We start from the raw sequence: 18787 nt of genomic DNA, 5'->3' as shown, positions 1-18787 counted from the left end.
AGTAATAAAATAAGGAATGGATATGAAAGATTGGCTGTAGGTTTTAAAAAAATCGATTAATTAATGCATGGCTGCCAGACTGGTGGAAAAAGCTTACAATTCGAGTTGCCAGATTGATTCGAGGTCTGGCAGTCAGCACCCCTCTTATTTCATACGGTAAATTACAGTCGAAGGGAAGTGCAAGGAAGTTCACGGAAAGAATACATTTGTTTAATTGTAATAAAACAAGCCTAGAGGTTGGAAGTATTTCGTTAACTCAGTTGTCAATGGGTAAGTCCTGTATTTTAAAATAATGATATATCTTAAAGTTATGGGCGGGGACTTCCAAGAGCCGGTGTAATTTTTATGTGTATGCATTTTACATTGTTGTTGGTCCGCTACTGCAGTGCTGTTAAGTTAACATTTGCAGTGTGACCAGGCGCCGGTTTGTTTATGTTTAGGGCTCCTCAGAAAATAACGGTGTTTGTTCGAAACGCATTCAGTGCGCAAGAACCTCCGCTTGCCGCCAAATGGAAACCGTTAGCGAAGCAATTCCCGTGGCATAAACAGTGCGGAAGTTTAGTGCAACTGCAACTGCTCGCGATTGTTCAACGTGTGTGGCGGACTTTTTTTTTTCTCGGTTCGAGCTCCCTGCAATTCGCGCGATTTCGACGACATGCAGTTGGAGCAAATTGACTGTTGATTGAACACCACTCGAAGGGAAAGAGGATTAAACGGCTTAACAGTTAAGTTCGAAAATAGTTTAAAAAAAGAAATGGCAAATGGCTTAAACTTTTTTTTATCCTTTCTCAACGAGCACGTGATGTCCGAATTTTAAGCGTTCCCCACTACTACCCACTTTAAACCTTTTATATCCCATAGTTTAAGAGCTTCGCTTATTTTGCATATGGCCTCTTGGGCTGAGCATTCGAAAGTGTTGAGCCCATCGCTGGGCATTCGAATGGAACGAATGGAAATCCCCTTTTTTGTGCGCCCCCCAGTTGGCAATCGTTTACCAAATGAATAATGTCGCTTTTGGGGCTCCCAATTTCCCCCTTTGTCAATTTTTATTTGACACATTTTATTGGGCAAATCGTTTGCCCGGTAATCCTTTTGCATTTCTAATTCTGTCAAAATCGAGGGCGACATTTCCCAAGGGTCGCTTTTTTTTCCCGTTCACTCTAAATTGGAATCGAAATCAGATTTTGTGCTGATGTCTGTTTGTTTGCGGCTAGGGCTCTGTTGACTTTCGTTTACAAACATTAGTTTTTTGCAATGCTGGCGAGTTTCGGCCCCACCCCCCCAAAAAGAACACACACAAACTTTCTCCCATTTGCTGGCCCATTCAATTAGAAACATTTCACATTGGAAACACTGAATTGCAATGCTTTCGAAAAGTCAGCCATGCAGCATCTGCAACTGTCGCCATTAGTGGAAAAGTTGGTCCCCAGTTGGTCCCCACAAATCTGTATTAATTTACATTTAATGTGAAGCGCAATAATCCCACTGACTCATAACTCTCAGTAATTGAATTAAGCTTTAATTAATGGCATTATCTTGTTATTTTTATTCTTCCATAACTAATTGCTTGACAATTTAATGCTTTCTGCACATTGATTAACACACACACTCACATGCTGTAACAATTACGGTAGAGAAAAGGTGAAGAACATGAGAATTAAATGGGAATCTGATGATGGTGCGAGTGCTTTTTCGCCGTGTCATTTACAGTGCGACTTCTTTAAAGGAAATCCTTAAATCCTTAAATGGACTTTGGTTTAAAATTTGTTAATTTACAATAATAAAATCTTTAAAACATCACACATTTATGGCATACTATTGTACTTCTTAAACTACTTTTTCTCTTAATATGACATTAACTTTAAAAAAAGTTCTTGATTATTTTTAAGATAGTAAATTTATAATTATAGCATAACTTTACCAAACGCATACCCTTATTCGAAAGTAGTCTGCTCTTTATTGTTATTCCATTAAGTTGGACTCAAATTCGCTTTTGAGGACGTTGACTATAGTATTTTTTGCGGATTAAGCGCATGAGAGTGAATAATTTGTGTAAGGGAAAGGATGGAATAAGTACTTATCGTCGTTGGACCTTCACTCGTACCGCTTGTTTCGTTTTGTGGAGCAGCTGCAGCTGGATTTTGGCATCGCACTGACGCAAGCATATTTCAGTGGATCGGGAGTTGGGAGTGGGAGGATGTGGATTGTCGGGTGCTGCGGTCGTTGCCAGCCAGGATTTATGAAGCCCCAAGTCCCGCACTCTCCGATGGCAGGCGTTTCCGTTTCCGCCTTGCCTCTTCCTTGCTCTTTCCGCCCTTGTCGTCTTGCAGCACAAGTGCTGGCAGTATTTTCAGGTTGCTGCACTTGTAATTCAATTGCCTTGAAAAGCGGCAACGGGCCAAAGGTTGAAATACAATCTCCACCCCTTCTGGATGACTTTGAAAGAGGATCTAACATATCATTGTCTTGAACGGTCATCGGTATTTGGGTTAGCCTATAGAGAAAGGTATTTTACTTAATTCAATAACTTCAAAAGGCTTCAAATGGGTAGAAAAACAAAACTATGTATTTTCGAAACTGATATATTTGATATATAGGTGAATATAAAAAATACTTAAATAAATTAAGAGCTCATAGAACCAATGCAAAATTTTCTTTTCTTATAACACGCTTTCTCTTTTACCCATAAAAGTAGGCCACATTTTTTTCTATCCCCAGACATTATCTTTATTTCTGCCCTCCCTTTTTGCGATATCTCAATATCTCTTTGGGGACATCCCCTGAGTACTATCTGCATATATTCTGAATGGCCTAATTAAAGCATCGCAGCCACAGTTAATTAACTTAATTTTGATTAACGCGCCAAAATTACATTTAAATATTTCATTAGCCACGGCAAACCGGGGAACTTTTGGCACACACAACTTATTTATTCACACATTCACACTTTGGCCACCGCAAGCGAGCGTCCAAAGCGGGGGGGGAGGAAATGGGGAAATGGAAAATGGAAAAGGGGAAGTCCCGGTTTATTTTTACAATTTTCATAAACGCATGAGCAGGGAAAACGAAAAATTTTCACACGCATACAGCCTCTCTGCGGATTGTGTATAGTTTAAAACAATGGGACCTTCCCCACGAGACCTGCTGTCCGGGATGTCCAGTATGTCCGGGATGTCCAGGCTGTCCAAGTCCGCTGAGGCCGAGTGGAGCTGAATTGGCGGCCAGAAAAGCCAGAATGTAAACCCAAGGAAATGCGAGATGAGAAAAAGGGAAACCAGAAGCATCCATGCGTGAAACGCAACCTGCGGACAAGGGAATGGGTAAATGTGGCGATCCGAAAGGATTACATGAAAGGAAGAGCTTTATAAGACATACCGCAGTCCGGTAATTGAGGCAGCTCGATTTACTCCAATGTATGAGCATAATAACACAAGAAGTTAACAATAAAAAGTTTTTTTTAATATATATTGCAATCTAAATATATATAAAGCTATACACTAGAAACTAACGACCACCTAACAGCGAAATCCGAAAAATAAGACTAGTATTTAAATATACTATTATAAGACATCCGATTATTTTTTAAATTATTTATTAAACACCCGATTTACCACGATCCTTGACTGTTCCCAAATATGTTGTATAATAGCATAAGATAACATGATTAGTTCTATGTTTCTATTATTTTCTGTTAATACAAAAATGATTTCTTTGAATAAGAAAGGTACTATTGTCCAGAAAAATAAATTAAAAAAGTTCTATATTCTCTACATTTGGCCGGCAACCAAGTCCTGGTAAATACTTAAATTTAGCATTCCCTGTGAGCCCACCATTTGTTGGCTCACTGTGGCTAGTTGTTTGGCGGTCATGCAGGCATCCTGTGCTTCATTTAAAAGTTATTTAGAGCGCTGCCGATGACATCGTGTGGGGAAATGTCCTGCGGATTGCAGAGGAGTCGTGTCGAGTGGGATCGGATCGGGAATGGCACAGGGACAGGGAATTTGCCAGGGAAAGCGCTGTGCGTGTGCTCCGATTATATTTGCATGAGTGCGTATTGAAGTCAGGACTTGGCCTGGGGGAGGAGTTAAATGCAGAGTGGATCAGTGGGGAGCAGGAGGAGCAGGGGAAGGCGCTGCGGGTATTTGGGCAGACGGTGACAACCAAAACGAAAACATTGCTAGTGTAAACAACCAGGACGTGCAGCAGGATGCGCAGGATACGATGGATGCGGAGGATAAGGGACACGCCTCTACGTGCAACATGCAACAATAGCATTAAGCTCGCAGCGGAATCTCATTTGGAAGCCTTGCAAAATACGCCACATTTCTCGCATGCAAAGTGGGATGGGTCTGGTGGATGGGATGGGAAAAGCGGGATGAGGAGGATGAGGGGGTCACCAGCGGAACTGGCACCAGTTGGCAGGAGTCGTGCGGACCGCAGACAAAAGTTTCCTAGGCTCATTTCGTGCCCCCCAACGGAGCAGCCCTGCTCCAATTTGCATTTGCGTAGCTATAGTTGCAACTTTGTCGGGGGCATAAGAGGTTCGTTACTGGGGTTTAGAGACGCAGTCAAGGAGCTCAATTCAACGCGGGACAGCATTCGTTTTTGTGAAAATAATATCATTTCGAAAATGGAGTTATTACGTATTTTTGGGGATATTAGCGACTGTATTCTCAAAACTATTATAAGGGGGAACCGAAGACTAAGAAGATTTTTAATAGTATTTTTTTTGTACCAGCTAGAATTATTCCCCCCCGTTATACCCCGTTGAGCTCGTTGTTTAATTTCCCATCAAAACAGTCGGTCCTTTATCTGTACGCCTTGATTTGGTTAAACTACGATGGAAAAACCGAAAAAAAATTCTCAATTTTTACGAAAATCTTAATTTTGTGTTTTTGACTATAATTTGAACCCTTTTTTCGCCATAAAAATTCAGATTTTTGGCTGCCATAACAAAAATATAAGTCAGAACGAGGAATGTCATACCTCGTTGAGCTCGTTGTTTAATTTCCAATCGATTGGCATTCTAATCTGAAAATTTTTTATTTTTACCATTTCTCGCAAAAAAGTGATGTAACCCCTACAAAAAATGAGAAAATTGGTCAAAAAATAAATTTTCCTAAAAGTGATAAGGATCGTTAGCATATTTAGCAAGCTGCTCAAAACAGTCGGTCTTTTAGCTGTACGCCTTGATTTGGCTGAACTACGATGGAAAAACCGCAGAAAAATGTCGGATTTTTGACAAAAATCTGAATTTTGTATTTTTGACAACAATTTTAACCCTTTTTCGCCATAAAAATTCAGTTTTTTGGCTGCCATAACAAAAATATAAGTCAGAATGAGAAATGTCATACCTCGTTAAGCTCGTTGTTTAATTTCCAATCGATTGGCATTCTAACCTGAAAATTTTTAATTTTTGCCATTTTTCGCAAAAAAGTAATGTAACAAAAAATGAGAAAATTGGTCAAAAAATAAATTTTTCTAAAAGTGATGAGGATCGTTAGCATATTTAGCAAGCTGCTCAAAGCAGTCGGTCTTTTATCTGTACGCCTTGATTTGGCTGAGCTACGATGAAAATACCGAAGAAAAATGTCGCGTTTTTGACAAAAATCTCAATTTCGTATTTTTGACTCAAATTTGAACCCTTTTTTCGCCATAAAAATTCAGTTTTTTGGCTGCCATAACAAAAATATAAGTCAGAATGAGGAATGTCATACCTCGCTGAGCTCGATGTTTAATTTCCAATCGATTGGCATTTCAACCTGAAAATTTTTAATTTTGGCCATTTTTCGAAAAAAAGTGATGTAACCCCTACAAAAAATGAGAAAATTGGTCAAAAAATAAATTTTCCAAAAAGTGATGAGGATCGTTAGCATATTTAGCAAGCTGTTCAAAACAGTCGGTCTTTTAGCTGTACGCCTTGATTTGGCGGAACTACGATGAAAAACCCGGAAAAAAATTTCGAATTTTTGACAAATATCTGAATTTTGTAATTTCCCAATGAAAATTACTTTGCTATTATTTGAAATCCTTGTTTTTAGACAGAGTAGATAGAAAATAATAATAGAAATAATTTTAAGTTTCCCAAATTCAGGGAGAATATTTTTTGACTGTAACAGCAAATATTTACGTCTTATTCTAATTTCTGTAATTTGTGTATGTTTCCGAAGCTATCTATGTATTTTAAATGTTTATTTAAATGATTGTTAAGGCTTAAAAGTATAATCTGTACCTTTTATATCTGTTGCAATCATACAGAGCTATTATATATATTTTAATGGTCTGTCTAAATGGTTTTTAAAGTTTAATGACAGCAATTTAATTTACCATTCAAACCAAATCGCACAGTTTAGAGCAGCAATAAATTGTCCATTAGGCCTTAACTTTTATTTGCAAAAATTTAAATCGCCTAAAGCGGAATTCGTGTTTGATTTCGATGCAAATTTAAATCTAAATGCAGCGTGTCGGGGCTTCGTAGTGTCGAAATAAAAACCCCTCCGTCTGTTTGTTGCCGTTTTTGATGCTCACACACTTTGCATTTCCATTTGAATTTACATTTACAGGATGCAAAACGAAATGGGGGTGGAGCTGGAATGGTGGTTATTTGCTGATGCACTTAATGCATTTGAATTGTTATAATTTGCATGGTAATTCTCTCGCTTTTGCCCGAAATGAAATTAGTGAAAATATTTTAATTGCTGCAGACGGCAAGAGTTATGCAAATATGCGGCCAAAGGCAGGAGGAGAAAATGCCGTTGGAAAATATGAAAATGCTCCGCCTCTTGGCTTTGTTTGTCTAAACTTAAATGGGGTTTTCGGGGTGCGACAGGAGGGGGAAAATGGCTTAGGAAGAGTTAAATTTGACTTTGGCTTTGGCTTTGGCCCACTTCCGACAGCTAATCTCCTACTTTCCCGCTACTGACTTTCCCAGCTGCCTTGGCTTAATTAATTTTTAAGACATTTTAGAAGGAGAAGGCCAAGGGTGGATGGTTATATATAGGAGTGTGTATATATAGGTAGTGCAAGTCTGTGGGCGACATCTCAAGCGGAGTTGCGCATACGCCGTGTTGTCTGACATTGCACCGCCGGCTGACACTGATTAATTGGCTAGCGTCTCCGGAGCTTCTGCTGCAAGACTGCAAGACAAATTAGGAAATGCGGTCTTCTATTCCATAGTTACTCGTATATATCCCCTTAAACCAAAGCGTGCTCTTTCAAATTCAATCACCTCGAAAGTCACTACGAAATTGGCCAAAAAGTTCAGCTCACTTTGTTGATCTTGGCTAATGCCCAAAGCCATGGCCAAAAGGTAGCCATCTAAACAACTGACCAAAAGTTGGACTAAAGTGTTTGACATGTCCTGGTTACCCTTTACCCTTTACCCCTTCCCTTTGGCATAGAATTCATCCTAAAAGCCAATGTGCATGCGGAATGTTCGACAAAGTTTGCATTGTGTGGGCGTGGAAAAGGGGGTCTGTACATTAGGTTACCTGCGACAGGCGAGCCGTAAACTTAAAACACCTAAAGTTTCTACCTTGCTCTTTACGGGAACTTTGTAGACTTTTCAATTGATGTGCAACTTAATCCAAATGGGACATTACCTGCAGCCATTCCGTTTAATCTGCCGGTTATGGACTTGTCTTTCACATTAGTTTACATTCTTAATCGGCTTGACGTATCTGAGTTTGCGTACAGGTGCATTTTAGTAGTTGTTTTCTCCGTACTTCGAAAAATCTTGTTTTTTCAAAAGCAGCTGGAATTTTATCTGGACTTGTTTTGCAAAGTTGTTTTTCTTTTTTTGCGGAATTCCCACTTATGTTCCATATTATCAAGATTGCTACCTTATTTGTACTTCAGTTTATAGCATTTGCTTGTAATTGCTTTACTTCCTGTGGCTTGTTTAAGTATAGAAAATAGAGTTCTGTTTAATTATAAAGGTGTCAATCTTTATTGAACTGTTTTCGAAACTCGGTCTGACAAACCTAAACAGAATAGAACTAACTTGTATTTGTTATTTTCGGTTTGTTGAAAAGAACATTGCCTCTAGTTAAAAGTTTTCCGTCAGATAACCTCTAACTTGATGATGAGAAACTAAGTTTTTCCGAAACAGAAACTTAACAGGATGACAAGAGTAAACATGGCATTAAGAAATCGGACCTACATAGGTGAATTTGATTTTAACCCAAAAACTAATAAGTTTTTTAATTTAATCTATGGTTTTAAGATTGCGTTCGTAAGAAAAAGTCTTCAATAATAAACTGGAAGCATTGTTTGAGTTTTTCTTAAGTGGCATAATTGCTCACCATTAAGTTGATATCAAGTTTCAAGGGGACTTGAAAACTCCCAAGTTTCAATCGTCTTAGAATAATTGAATCAGTTACACTTTAGCTCGTCCCGGAGCTGGAACTTTTTAATCTGGGTCTCCGACAATGTGTGCTTAAATTGCAGCTTCCCAACCGTTCTGTGCTGGCATCCATCAACTCGTCGTCGGGGATTGAAGGCAGATGAAGTTGAGATGAGTTGAGCTGCTCTCCGTGCAGTTACTTAATAATTCATAAACATCAATCAGGGTCCGGGTTCCACTCGTTCCAGGGTCCTGGGAGCCCCAGAGTGCATTCCATCAGCGATGTCACAGCAGCTGCCTTGTTAGGAGGCCCTCCATGTGCTCATCCACTCCGATCCACTACCATCCACCCAACCAACCCAACCCATCGACAATCCCCAAATGTGGGCCAACACTTTGCTGCCACTGCTTTGGGCCTGCATTAGTAAACATTTTGTTGTCGTCGCTCGTCATTTGCCTGTCATCAGTCGACAAGTCAACATTGCAGCAGGCGGTGCATTCAGCACTCAGGATCAGCCTAGTCTGCATTTTACTGCATCCCCAACAAGAAAATTTAATGGCTTTTACGGGAATTAAAAGGCTACCAAAGTTGGCTTTATCCCTCGTCGAAACAATAGTGCAAACGGCAAAATGAACACAAACACACAATCAGACCTCCATTTGCATTTCGTTGACATTCGGAATTAATGATGCAGAATGTTTGTATGGTCACGGCATTCTTATCGCTAAATAAATATCACCCATACGCAGCGTTGCCCCAGTTCATATATGTACTTTGGAAAAGCCACACAAACTTTATTAACAAGGGGTATACAATATGCGTTGAGGGCAAAATGAAGAAAATATTTCATTAAATTTAAATGCTCTGCGGTAGTGGATAATTCACTATATATAGCATTGGAAATTACCATTTAAACCAACGCTTAAATTTTATCTGCACATTTTGGCTGAACATTTATTTAAATGCATTTACTAAATGCCTTTTAAGCAAAGTGAATTGCAAATTTAGTGCAGACAAGCTCAATATTATTTATTGCTTCATTTTTATTGGATAATCATTGAATTATATTTATTTTACTATAGTGTTTTTCAAATATCTTTTAAATGCCTTGGTTTTCCTATTTTCATAACGAACTTTATTATCTTCTGATACCTAACTTTTAAGGCCCACATTGTCGTTCCAAAGAGGAAAATTAATCAAGAGGCAAGTTCATTTTGCCTGGCTTTTCTTCCCCTGCATTCCAATTTATTTGTCTCCCAGAAAAGACTCATAAATCACTGTAAAGCCCATAATGCAATTGAAATCGATGGAGCATATGTGCCTGGCTTTGTAGGATGTGGAATGGGGGGTGCGGGATGTAAGGATGCAGGATGCAGGATGTGCTGTGTAAATTCTGATTGAATTCTCTGTTCCAAAGACAGTGTCACTAGGAAAGCCTGTGGCATATCTCACCCAATAACAATCGTTGCTGACCACACACAGCAATCGTATGTACCTTTTGAGTAGCCCAGCCCCTATATACATATATATTTTGGTATTATGTACCTCGCAGGACTATCTAGAAATCAGTAGTGCAACAAAATGGCCAAACACGTTTCCCCATTCAATCACCCGCCTTTCCCTCGCCTGCTATCTTTGCTCTGTCACCCGTTTTGTTAGCAGTAAAATGCAGCAAAAAATCATTTCAAATTATAAACACGGCGTCGTCGAGGGTCCCTTTTTGAGGCGGGACACTAGCTACGTGTCCTTGCCGTGATTTCTCTACACCCATTAGTTGCCGGGCATATTTGGTTTTAGGTAAGGCACAAAAAAACTGAAGTAATGTGACCGTATAACGTGCATTTGCATTTTTCAGTATCAATTTAACATTACTTAAAATGGTAAGCATTTCATGTTGATCCATATGTTTCAGAACTTTTTATGGGTTTCTAAGGGGGGGCAATAAGATTTACACGATTTTTCTTTTATGGTGACACATAGTCGAGGCAGTCAAATGTGGAATTTTTTTATGGATTCAGTTTCTTGCTCGCGCTGCAGCTGTTGCTGTGACAGTTTTGCTTTTTTAACGTTTGCTTTTGCTTTGCTTTTTGCTGCTTAGCAGCGCTTTCAAGCGGACAAACTGAGTGTTGCATAGTTATGGACGCTCTGTTCTGATTCCCCCTCAATTTCCCGCCTTCCTTCCCTTTTTTTTAGCCCCCCCTTTGCTGTTCTCTTTTTTCGCTCTAAACTTTTGCAGTTATAATCTACTTATGAAGTAGGTAACAACGTTTTTATTAAGACTGGACCGTAGAATGCAGACTATTTTCGAAACTCTGCAAAGTTTTTGCTTCAGCACGGCAAGTTTGTTAGTTAAGGGATGGGAGAAAATGACTGGGAATACTGGGGTACTAGTTCATCAGAGTATTTTCATTACAGCTGGCGAAAAGTTTCGTTACTTTTTTGTTTGTTCTCATTTTCATTCACAGTTGGTTTGCTTTGCCAATTATGATTGCCAGACTGCGGGGGTGGAGAATGTGCGGGCTTAGTGATATATTTGCATACATTTGATTGCCAATTTTCGTGCCATTCTGTTGCCAACAAAATAGCAGGGCTTATGCTGGAATTAAAGTGTTTTACGACACTGCATTTCTGGTTGCTAGTTTGTAAACAGAGCCTTCGATATCCGTATACATTTATTAGGAACGTGTCCAGGCAATCCCTGGCTATTTATTCCCCTGCTCAAGCTGTTTCTCTTGATTTCCCAGATACATTTCAACTGGAAATAACCCCTGCAATCCCATAAAGCAATCGAGAAGGCTGCATTCTAGCCTGCTCCACACCATTTCCAATTATTCTCCCCAGTGGCAAGTGCTGCACTCTTCTCAGCTGGTCAAATTTATTTGAGTGGCCATCGAGGCATCTTGAGTTCGCCCGAGAAAGCAGCCAAAAAGGGGGAAAGATGGATGTTATGCTCGGGTATGCCTGGCCCACGGATCATCGTCCATTAGTGGTCGCCTGCTAATGGATGTTAATAAGGCGTTAAATGGCCTAATTGCCGATTATGGCCCTCAGACCAAACCGATAAGGTACCGCAGGGAGAGGCTAGCACAATATTTTGCAAGCCCAAGTGCTCAGCCCAAGTAGCAAGCCTCCTTTCAACACGTTGTACACTTGAAGGAATATTTGTGAATCCTTTTACATATAAAAATAAATTAAGTATATTACTGTTTTATAAAAGTATACTACATTTTTCAGCTATTGTATTAAATAGGCCTAAGGTCACACTGCAAATAGGTATTTTTTAGTATTAAGTTTGTACAAGGCGTCACTTTGGATCGAAGCTCTAGAACCAACTTGTCTTAGCAGATTATGTTTTGTGGAAATATACATAGAAGAAAGTGAAAAAACTATCTTGGTATATATAATCGAAATGCCTCTGAAATCTCTTTCACAAACTGGAAGTTTATTAAAGGTTACCTTGAAATCTGTAGAACTTGGAAAAATAAGAAAACAAGAAAACACGAAAAATTAAATCCTGACTCTTTATAAAAACCAAATAGATAGTCAAGCACAGGAATGGCTAATTCAAAACGCAGCATAGATCACGAATCTTCTAGGGCCTTTGGACCTCCCAAAAAGCGTTTTAAGGCCATGCACCTGAATGAAGACACTGATAGTACATGCAGCTGCAGTAATCCAATATTAGACAGCGACGAATCTCAGGAAACAGGGGACTTTGGCTCCAAATACTTACCGGAGTTGGGGCCCCAGGAGAATATCTACTACTTACAGAACAAGATGCTTTTTGATTTGCATGTCGAGCGTGTCAAGCGTAGGAATTCAGAAAATATAAATAATATGTCTTGAAAAAAAGCTTACAAAAATGTAATACCACAAAAATCTCGATATTCTTAAATCAAGTAAAGGGTTCATTTAATACTGGATTAAACATTGAATTCTGCTTTAAATTGCGTTAGTTTGCTGAGATAACCGAAACCTAATTTGGTGTAAATTTTAGTCCTGGTCAATGTGATCTTTTACCGTGTAGACTTCTTCTAGAGGCCACAAAAGTGAGCTATGGCCTGACCGGCAGCTTTATCCTTAAAGCCAAGTTAAGGCAGCTTTTGCCTGGCTTTCTCCCAACCCCCTTTTGTATTGCAGTGGCAGGCAAATTTTATGCTGCTCAAAATGCAATGCAGGGCATGCAATATAAGCGATGCGAGAGCCACTGAATGGGAAAGCCAGAGAAACAAGTGCCGGTCTAAAGAAAATACCCGCCTTACCTAAAGTTTCATAATGTGTTAAAACTTTACTGGATTTAAGGATCCAAGGCTTACATTTAAAGCCATGGATATTTAAGCATTTAAAAAGTCATTATTTTGTCTGTGTGTCCGAGCAATATTAAATATTTATTTTAACAACAATAAAACATTTATATAGTTGTTTTATTTAATGTATTGCTTGATAGTTATATATTTATTTTAAATGAGCTTCTGCAATTGAAATGTTTTCAGGAAAATCTATTTAATTTATTGATTTTAAAGCGTTGTGTTGGGGATATAAACAACTTTATTGTAGACCCGTTAAGCACTGCGAATGCAGGCCTCATAACCAGCGCTCTAGTGCATTTCAGCGCCCCACTTTAAGGATATTTCATGTTTCATTTTTTGGGTGTTTTTGCCGTTTTTGTTGTTTTTGAAAATACTTCAGTTTCGTTTTATTTTTGTGGCAAACTGCCAAATTGTGCGGTGGGCGGACACTTCACAGGACATGGCTGCTATTTCTAGCACTGCTCTCCATTCAATGAGTGGGCGGAGGTCACAGTGGGGCAGGAAATGGACGAAATGGCCAGGGACGCCGTGAATTGCGACTGCAAATTGGCCTGTCGGTTTTGCGGTGCAATTACATTTAATTTCGGAAACAGTCGCCCCCCAACTATTTTCAGTTCTGCCTGACGAGCCGAATGCAATTAGCACCGATCCATTCTCCTGTCGAGACCGTGTCTTGTCAGGATCTGTCGAAAACAACCGAGGAAAATGAAAGTGTTAATTGTCTGCACTGGGAGAAATTTCTTAGTAGTACCTTAAGAACTAAGAAGAAATATTTTCACTTCCGTTTCTTTATAAATGACCTTTTCTCGATAGCATTTTACACTGAAAGTAGTTTATAAACCAAGAAAACGTACATATTTATGTGAATTTAGAGTTCAAATGATGATAAAACGGTCTAAAAACTGCAGCTAGAAAGGAAAATAAGGGTTTAATATTGTTTTATTACCTTTCATGATGAAAGATTGTATAAGCCAATTTATTATTTAACATTTAGATGGTATTGCATTTTTCGAAATTTCCTTTATTTTTCTTATTTTACCCTTTTTTAGTTGGTTTTAAAAAATGTTTATATTTCTGAGTGTAGAAATCGACATGAAAGAACATGCGAATGCAGGAGAGGTTTCCTTTTCTAGCTCATATTACCGCACATACATGAACCATCACACATCACCCCCCCTTCCGGCGCCTCTGTTTGCTTAGTTTGCTTTCTGTATTTTTGCATCCTTGGCGAGAACTTTTGCCAACAAAACGTTTGAAAAAGGAGAACAACCATTCAAAGTAGTTGTTGTGGCTGCGAAAATATAGAGATACCAAAGAAAAACTAACACTATTTCTAGGCCATTTTGAATGAGCCAGGAAAAATGTTTTCGAGTGTACCATTTTGGCAACAACAGGCGTTGGAAAGTCAAGAGAGAGCGAAATAATGCAAATGTGGATTAAGCCAAATGGGTCAGCAATCGAATTTGGATTGGCTGTTTACCAAATGCAAAATTGATGACGACGAATAGCTGTTGAAATTACTAAATCTATGCGGCTTGTGATGTGGGCTTCCATTTAGAACCAAATATGTGCAGGTGAAATTGTTATAATTTTGAATAATTCGGTTTGAAATTCAATAAATTTGAGAATAATTGAAATGCAATTATAGACCTTAAATGACAAATATTGGGAAATGTATTTATTATGGGGCTTCCATTTAGATCTAAATATGTGCAGGTGAAATTGATATAATTTTCAATTATTCGATTTAAAATTCAATACATTTTTGAATGAATGATGTGCTATTATAATTCACATTACAAATATTTAGGGGGAACTCTTTTTGGGCATTTCATGATATATTGATATTACAAATTCAAAGCCATAACTATTTACATTTGCATTGAAAATAAATATAACAATACTTTACATTGATAAATTGAAGCAATAACCATTTCTATAGAAACATATATATATTGCACATTATGCAATCCCCCTTGACAGTTTATTTTTCGCACTGCAATTATTTGCTTTGCCCATTAGAAAAGATAGCAAACTTCTCATTAAATCACCTTTTAGGTGGTCACGCCGCTGATTCACACGAACCACTCCACTCAACCGACTAACAAGTGTCCACAAAGACTTGAAACTGTTCCGCGTTTGTCTTTGCTGGCAGTTGAGAACCTCAAACCCAGCCTGACCCCTAACCCCTAACCACGAACGACGAACCGCCAACCCACGAACCGAGTGAGAAGTGGCCTAAACTGCGCTCTGGCATCCATCCGCCACCCACTGGTAACCCAGTGAAAACTCAATTCAATTTCCGCCAGCCAGACAGCTGCACATTTCCACTTGAGCACTTGCATTTATCGCCTGTCGATGTTGCTGGCTTCTGGATGCCATTCTGCCATCCTTCCATCCTATCATTCTACCATACTGCCATCCTGCAGGTCCTGAATAACGCCTTTTATCCGCCTATTTGTGCGATATACCCACCTATGCCAAGCTAGCTGCTTTTATGACTCCTGCAGAGACTCATTTAAATAAGCTGCCAGTTGTGTCTATTTAACCGAATGCGGGCAAACTATCAGGCAAGTCATTAAATCCAGGATGCAGAAAACTTTCCCTCTTACTCCGCTCGAAGCCAGAAACTTTCCGTAAATATGCTGCAGAGATGTCTAAATAGATTATAAATATGGGATATGGAATAGAGAGGATATTTCCAATTATAATTTTTCTTTTTAACTGAGAGCTTATACTGTAAAATTATATATTATATGTAACATTATCAAATTGAGATACTGTAATAAAATACGAATTTTAGATAGTAGAGAAATAGGAAGCTCCTTGTCGCTCTTGTAATGTTAAAATGATATACTGCTACAAGTTATAAAAACAATATATCTTATATATATTTTTTGGCCAGTTTTATAGTCATTTTAACTCCATACCATGGTGCAGAGCCGCAGGAGTTGGGTAAACACAAAGGCATGGGCCAAGACCCACAAGAAACGCAAGAACAACAATGGAAACAGCCCTTAACTCAACCTCAATGGGCTCCTCTGCCCGTTTCGGTGGCGTATGAGTAACGTGCGGCTGGTGGCGTCGGTTGTGGGTGGAGGATGTGTGGATGGATTTTATATAACATACATAACTCCGGGGGCTACTTGTTGGATCTTCAAATATTTATGAAAAGTGATGCAAGTTTTTACTCTGCAGCATTGCAGTGACTTACTTTCCACAACCTTACACTGAAGGAATATGTTTATCTTAAATGGGGAATGAAATTGCACATACTATTTTAAAATACCATACATTTTTGGTATTATGTTTCCAGTTATGGTTCTATTCTACTAAATCACAATATATAAATGATGAAATATTTAAAGTTGTATCAGAATTTTAAACTGTATCCTTTTTTCTCACTGCAGATGCACTCAAATCTGTGGATATTTATTTGGCGCCGGAAACTCTCCTTCCTACTCGTCGTGTCTGGCCTGGTACTTCTCGGCCTCTGGACGTGGGCCATACTAATCGATACAACAGCCGCCACACAGCCTCCAGCCGCCTCCTCCAGTTCTGAGCGCCTGCAGCAACAACAGCAGCAATCCGCCGGTTACCAGCAGGTGCACATCATCCAGAAACTGATTGCCCAGGCCAACCGGGTGCTGAGAGCCGACCGTCTGAGGGACAACGCCGTCGAAAAATCACCGTCTCCAGTACAGCGTTTGGGCAACGTACGATTCCTGCGGCCCACGCAGGCTAAGAAGGCCCCGCTGCCCATGTCCGAGAGCTATCTATTCGAGCAGGAGCGCCTCAAGATCCTCGAGCAACAGCAGCGACAAAAGAACGCCGGCATGGAGGAACTGAATGCCAATGCCGAGGATGAGCGAATGCTCAGTTCGGCAGAGCGACAGACGCAGTACGAGCACGAGCTCCAGCGGATGGGGGTACCGGTGGTGGCCGGGATCGGGCCAGATGGTCCAAGGGCTCCAGCCGAGCGTCTTGTGCATCTGGATCTCAAGGGCGCACCGCCCAAGCTGAGTTTCCTCAAGCAACTGCTGCCCATGCTGCGGGCGCTGGGAGCCACGGGTCTGCTCATCGAGTACGAGGACATGTTCCCCTACAGCGGTGTCCTGCAGCCACTGGCGGCGCATAATGCCTACAAGGAAGATGAACTGAAGGTGAGTACAGGAATGAGTATAGCAATTTCATAATATTGGTAATTAAATCCTTTTCTGTTTCTTTGCAGGACTTCCTCGAGAGCGCTGCCCTACATGGTCTGAGCGTGATGCCCCTTGTCCAAACCTTTGGGCACATGGAATACGTCCTAAAATTATCCGGCTTCGAGCAACTGCGCGAGCTGGCGCTTAGTCCGCAGTCGATCTGCCCCAGCCAACCGCAGAGCATGGCGCTCCTGGAGCAGATGCTCACCCAAGTGATTGAGCTGCACTCGCAGTGCTTGGGCCAGGCTACACCGGCGTCTGCCGTTCCCTCGGCACCCATCCGGTTCACCCACATCCACATTGGCTGCGACGAGGTGCAGCGCATGGGCGAGTGCACCACCTGTCGCCAGAGAATGCGCAGTGAGCTCTTCCTCTCGCACGTGGTCAGCCTGGCGCACTTTATCCGCCGCCAGTGGCCACATTTGGGTGTTATCATCTGGGACGACCAGTTGCGATCGATGTCCCTTAGCGAACTGCAGCACTCGCAGGTGGGCAGCTACGTAGAGCCCATGGTGTGGGTCTATGCCAGCGATATCTACCGATTCATCCAGCCACAGCTGTGGGATACCTACGCTAAGGTCTTCCCCAGCGCTTGGACTGCTTCCGCTTTCAAGGGAGCCTTTGGTGAGAGCTTGTTGGTGCCGCCGCTGCAGCATCATCTGGAGAACAACATTCGCTGGCTGGCGGTGATTGCCAAGGAGGGCGGACGCTTCTCCAAGGGAATAAGAGGTCTTGCCCTGACCGGATGGCAGCGGTACGATCACTTCGCCGTTCTGTGTGAACTCTTGCCAGTGGGCATTCCCAGCCTGATGACATCGCTGTCCACCGTTTCCAAGGGCTACTTCAGCACCAACCCGCGGGACAATGAATTGCTGCGCGTGCTGCAGTGCGTTTTCCAGCCGGACAGCCGACGATCAGGTCGTCCCTGGCTGGAACTGAATCCGAATGCCCATCACAGTCAGCTATTCGCAGTCTGCAACTATCCAGGTCACATGGTCTTCAAGTACGCCCTGCGGCTGTTCGACAAGCTGGCCGAGATGGGACTCTATCTGCAGCAGACTCGTGAACAGAGCGCCTGGCTCTCCGACTACAACGTGCGGCACAACTTCAGTTCGCCGCTGAGAGTGCGGGAACTGACCGCCAGGACGCCGATGCTGATCGAGGAGTTGCGTGCCATGGCGCGGGAGGCACAGCAGCTGCTGTGGGAGGTGTACGATGAGTACACGGTGACGGAGTTTGTGGAGCAGCATATTTATCCCACCATCGAGGCATTGCAGCGGCAGTTGGCCAGAGCGGAGATGCTGCTCCAAAGGCGCACCTGGCCACAGAGACCACTTCCGCTGCAATTAAAGGTGCAGGAGGACATGGGACTGGTGACACATCAGCAGCAACCATGAAATGGGCAGGTGAGGGTGCATCTAAATACATAAATAGATTGTTAAATGTATAATATCCTTTCTCTTTTTCAACTCTTTAACTTTGGTTTCCTTTTTTAGCCAAACTAGGCCAAATTGGCCTACATATGATTTTATTTGCTTTAATGGACTGATGAAAAATCGGCTGGCACTTCTGGCTCTGGATCTTAATCTACTCGCATAGTGATGGCGTTCGAAACGCCCAAGCCCGGCACGGCTAATAGGCCAGGATATTTCGAATGTTAACAGCAGCAGCGGCACTTCCCAAGATACACACATAATGGTAGCATTAGCCACTTGTAATACTAAATAACATCAAATGTTCATTTTTTCTAAACTACTTTGTAAGCCGAAACTCAATTATACATATATATACAATTTAATCGTACTGTAATAATAATAAATCAAAAAATTTTAATTATCGTCTTCCAATCGAACGCATTTTTTTTTTCGAAAGTGAACAATTCTTGTAATTTGTACTGAACTGAAATGGGAACTTTCCTACAATGTTT

At 40.9% G+C, this 18787-nt stretch overlaps 1 protein-coding gene across 2 annotated transcripts; it reads left to right on the top strand.

Annotated features, from left to right (window-relative positions):
- Nucleotides 1-118: 118 nt before the first annotated feature.
- On the top strand, nt 119-18707 carry LOC108018639 (hexosaminidase D). 2 transcript variants are annotated; one of them, XM_036817666.3, is made up of 4 exons: nt 119-270; nt 16066-16818; nt 16887-18266; nt 18357-18707. In XM_036817666.3, exons 2-3 carry the CDS (start codon nt 16066-16068, stop codon nt 18255-18257), a joined length of 2124 nt encoding a protein of 707 aa, XP_036673561.3. In that variant the 5' UTR covers nt 119-270; the 3' UTR covers nt 18258-18266; nt 18357-18707. The 2 variants fall into 2 exon arrangements, with proteins under 2 accessions (XP_036673561.3, XP_036673562.3); XM_036817667.3 differs by lacking the exon at nt 119-270 and adding an exon at nt 494-724.
- Nucleotides 18708-18787: the final 80 nt, after the last annotated feature.

This window comes from Drosophila suzukii, chromosome 3 (genome assembly GCF_043229965.1).
Source record: "Drosophila suzukii chromosome 3, CBGP_Dsuzu_IsoJpt1.0, whole genome shotgun sequence".
In the NCBI taxonomy this organism is placed as follows: domain Eukaryota; kingdom Metazoa; phylum Arthropoda; class Insecta; order Diptera; family Drosophilidae; genus Drosophila; species Drosophila suzukii.
The sequence above is the reverse complement of the archived record's forward strand: the minus strand, read 5'-3'. Positions and strand labels throughout refer to the sequence as shown.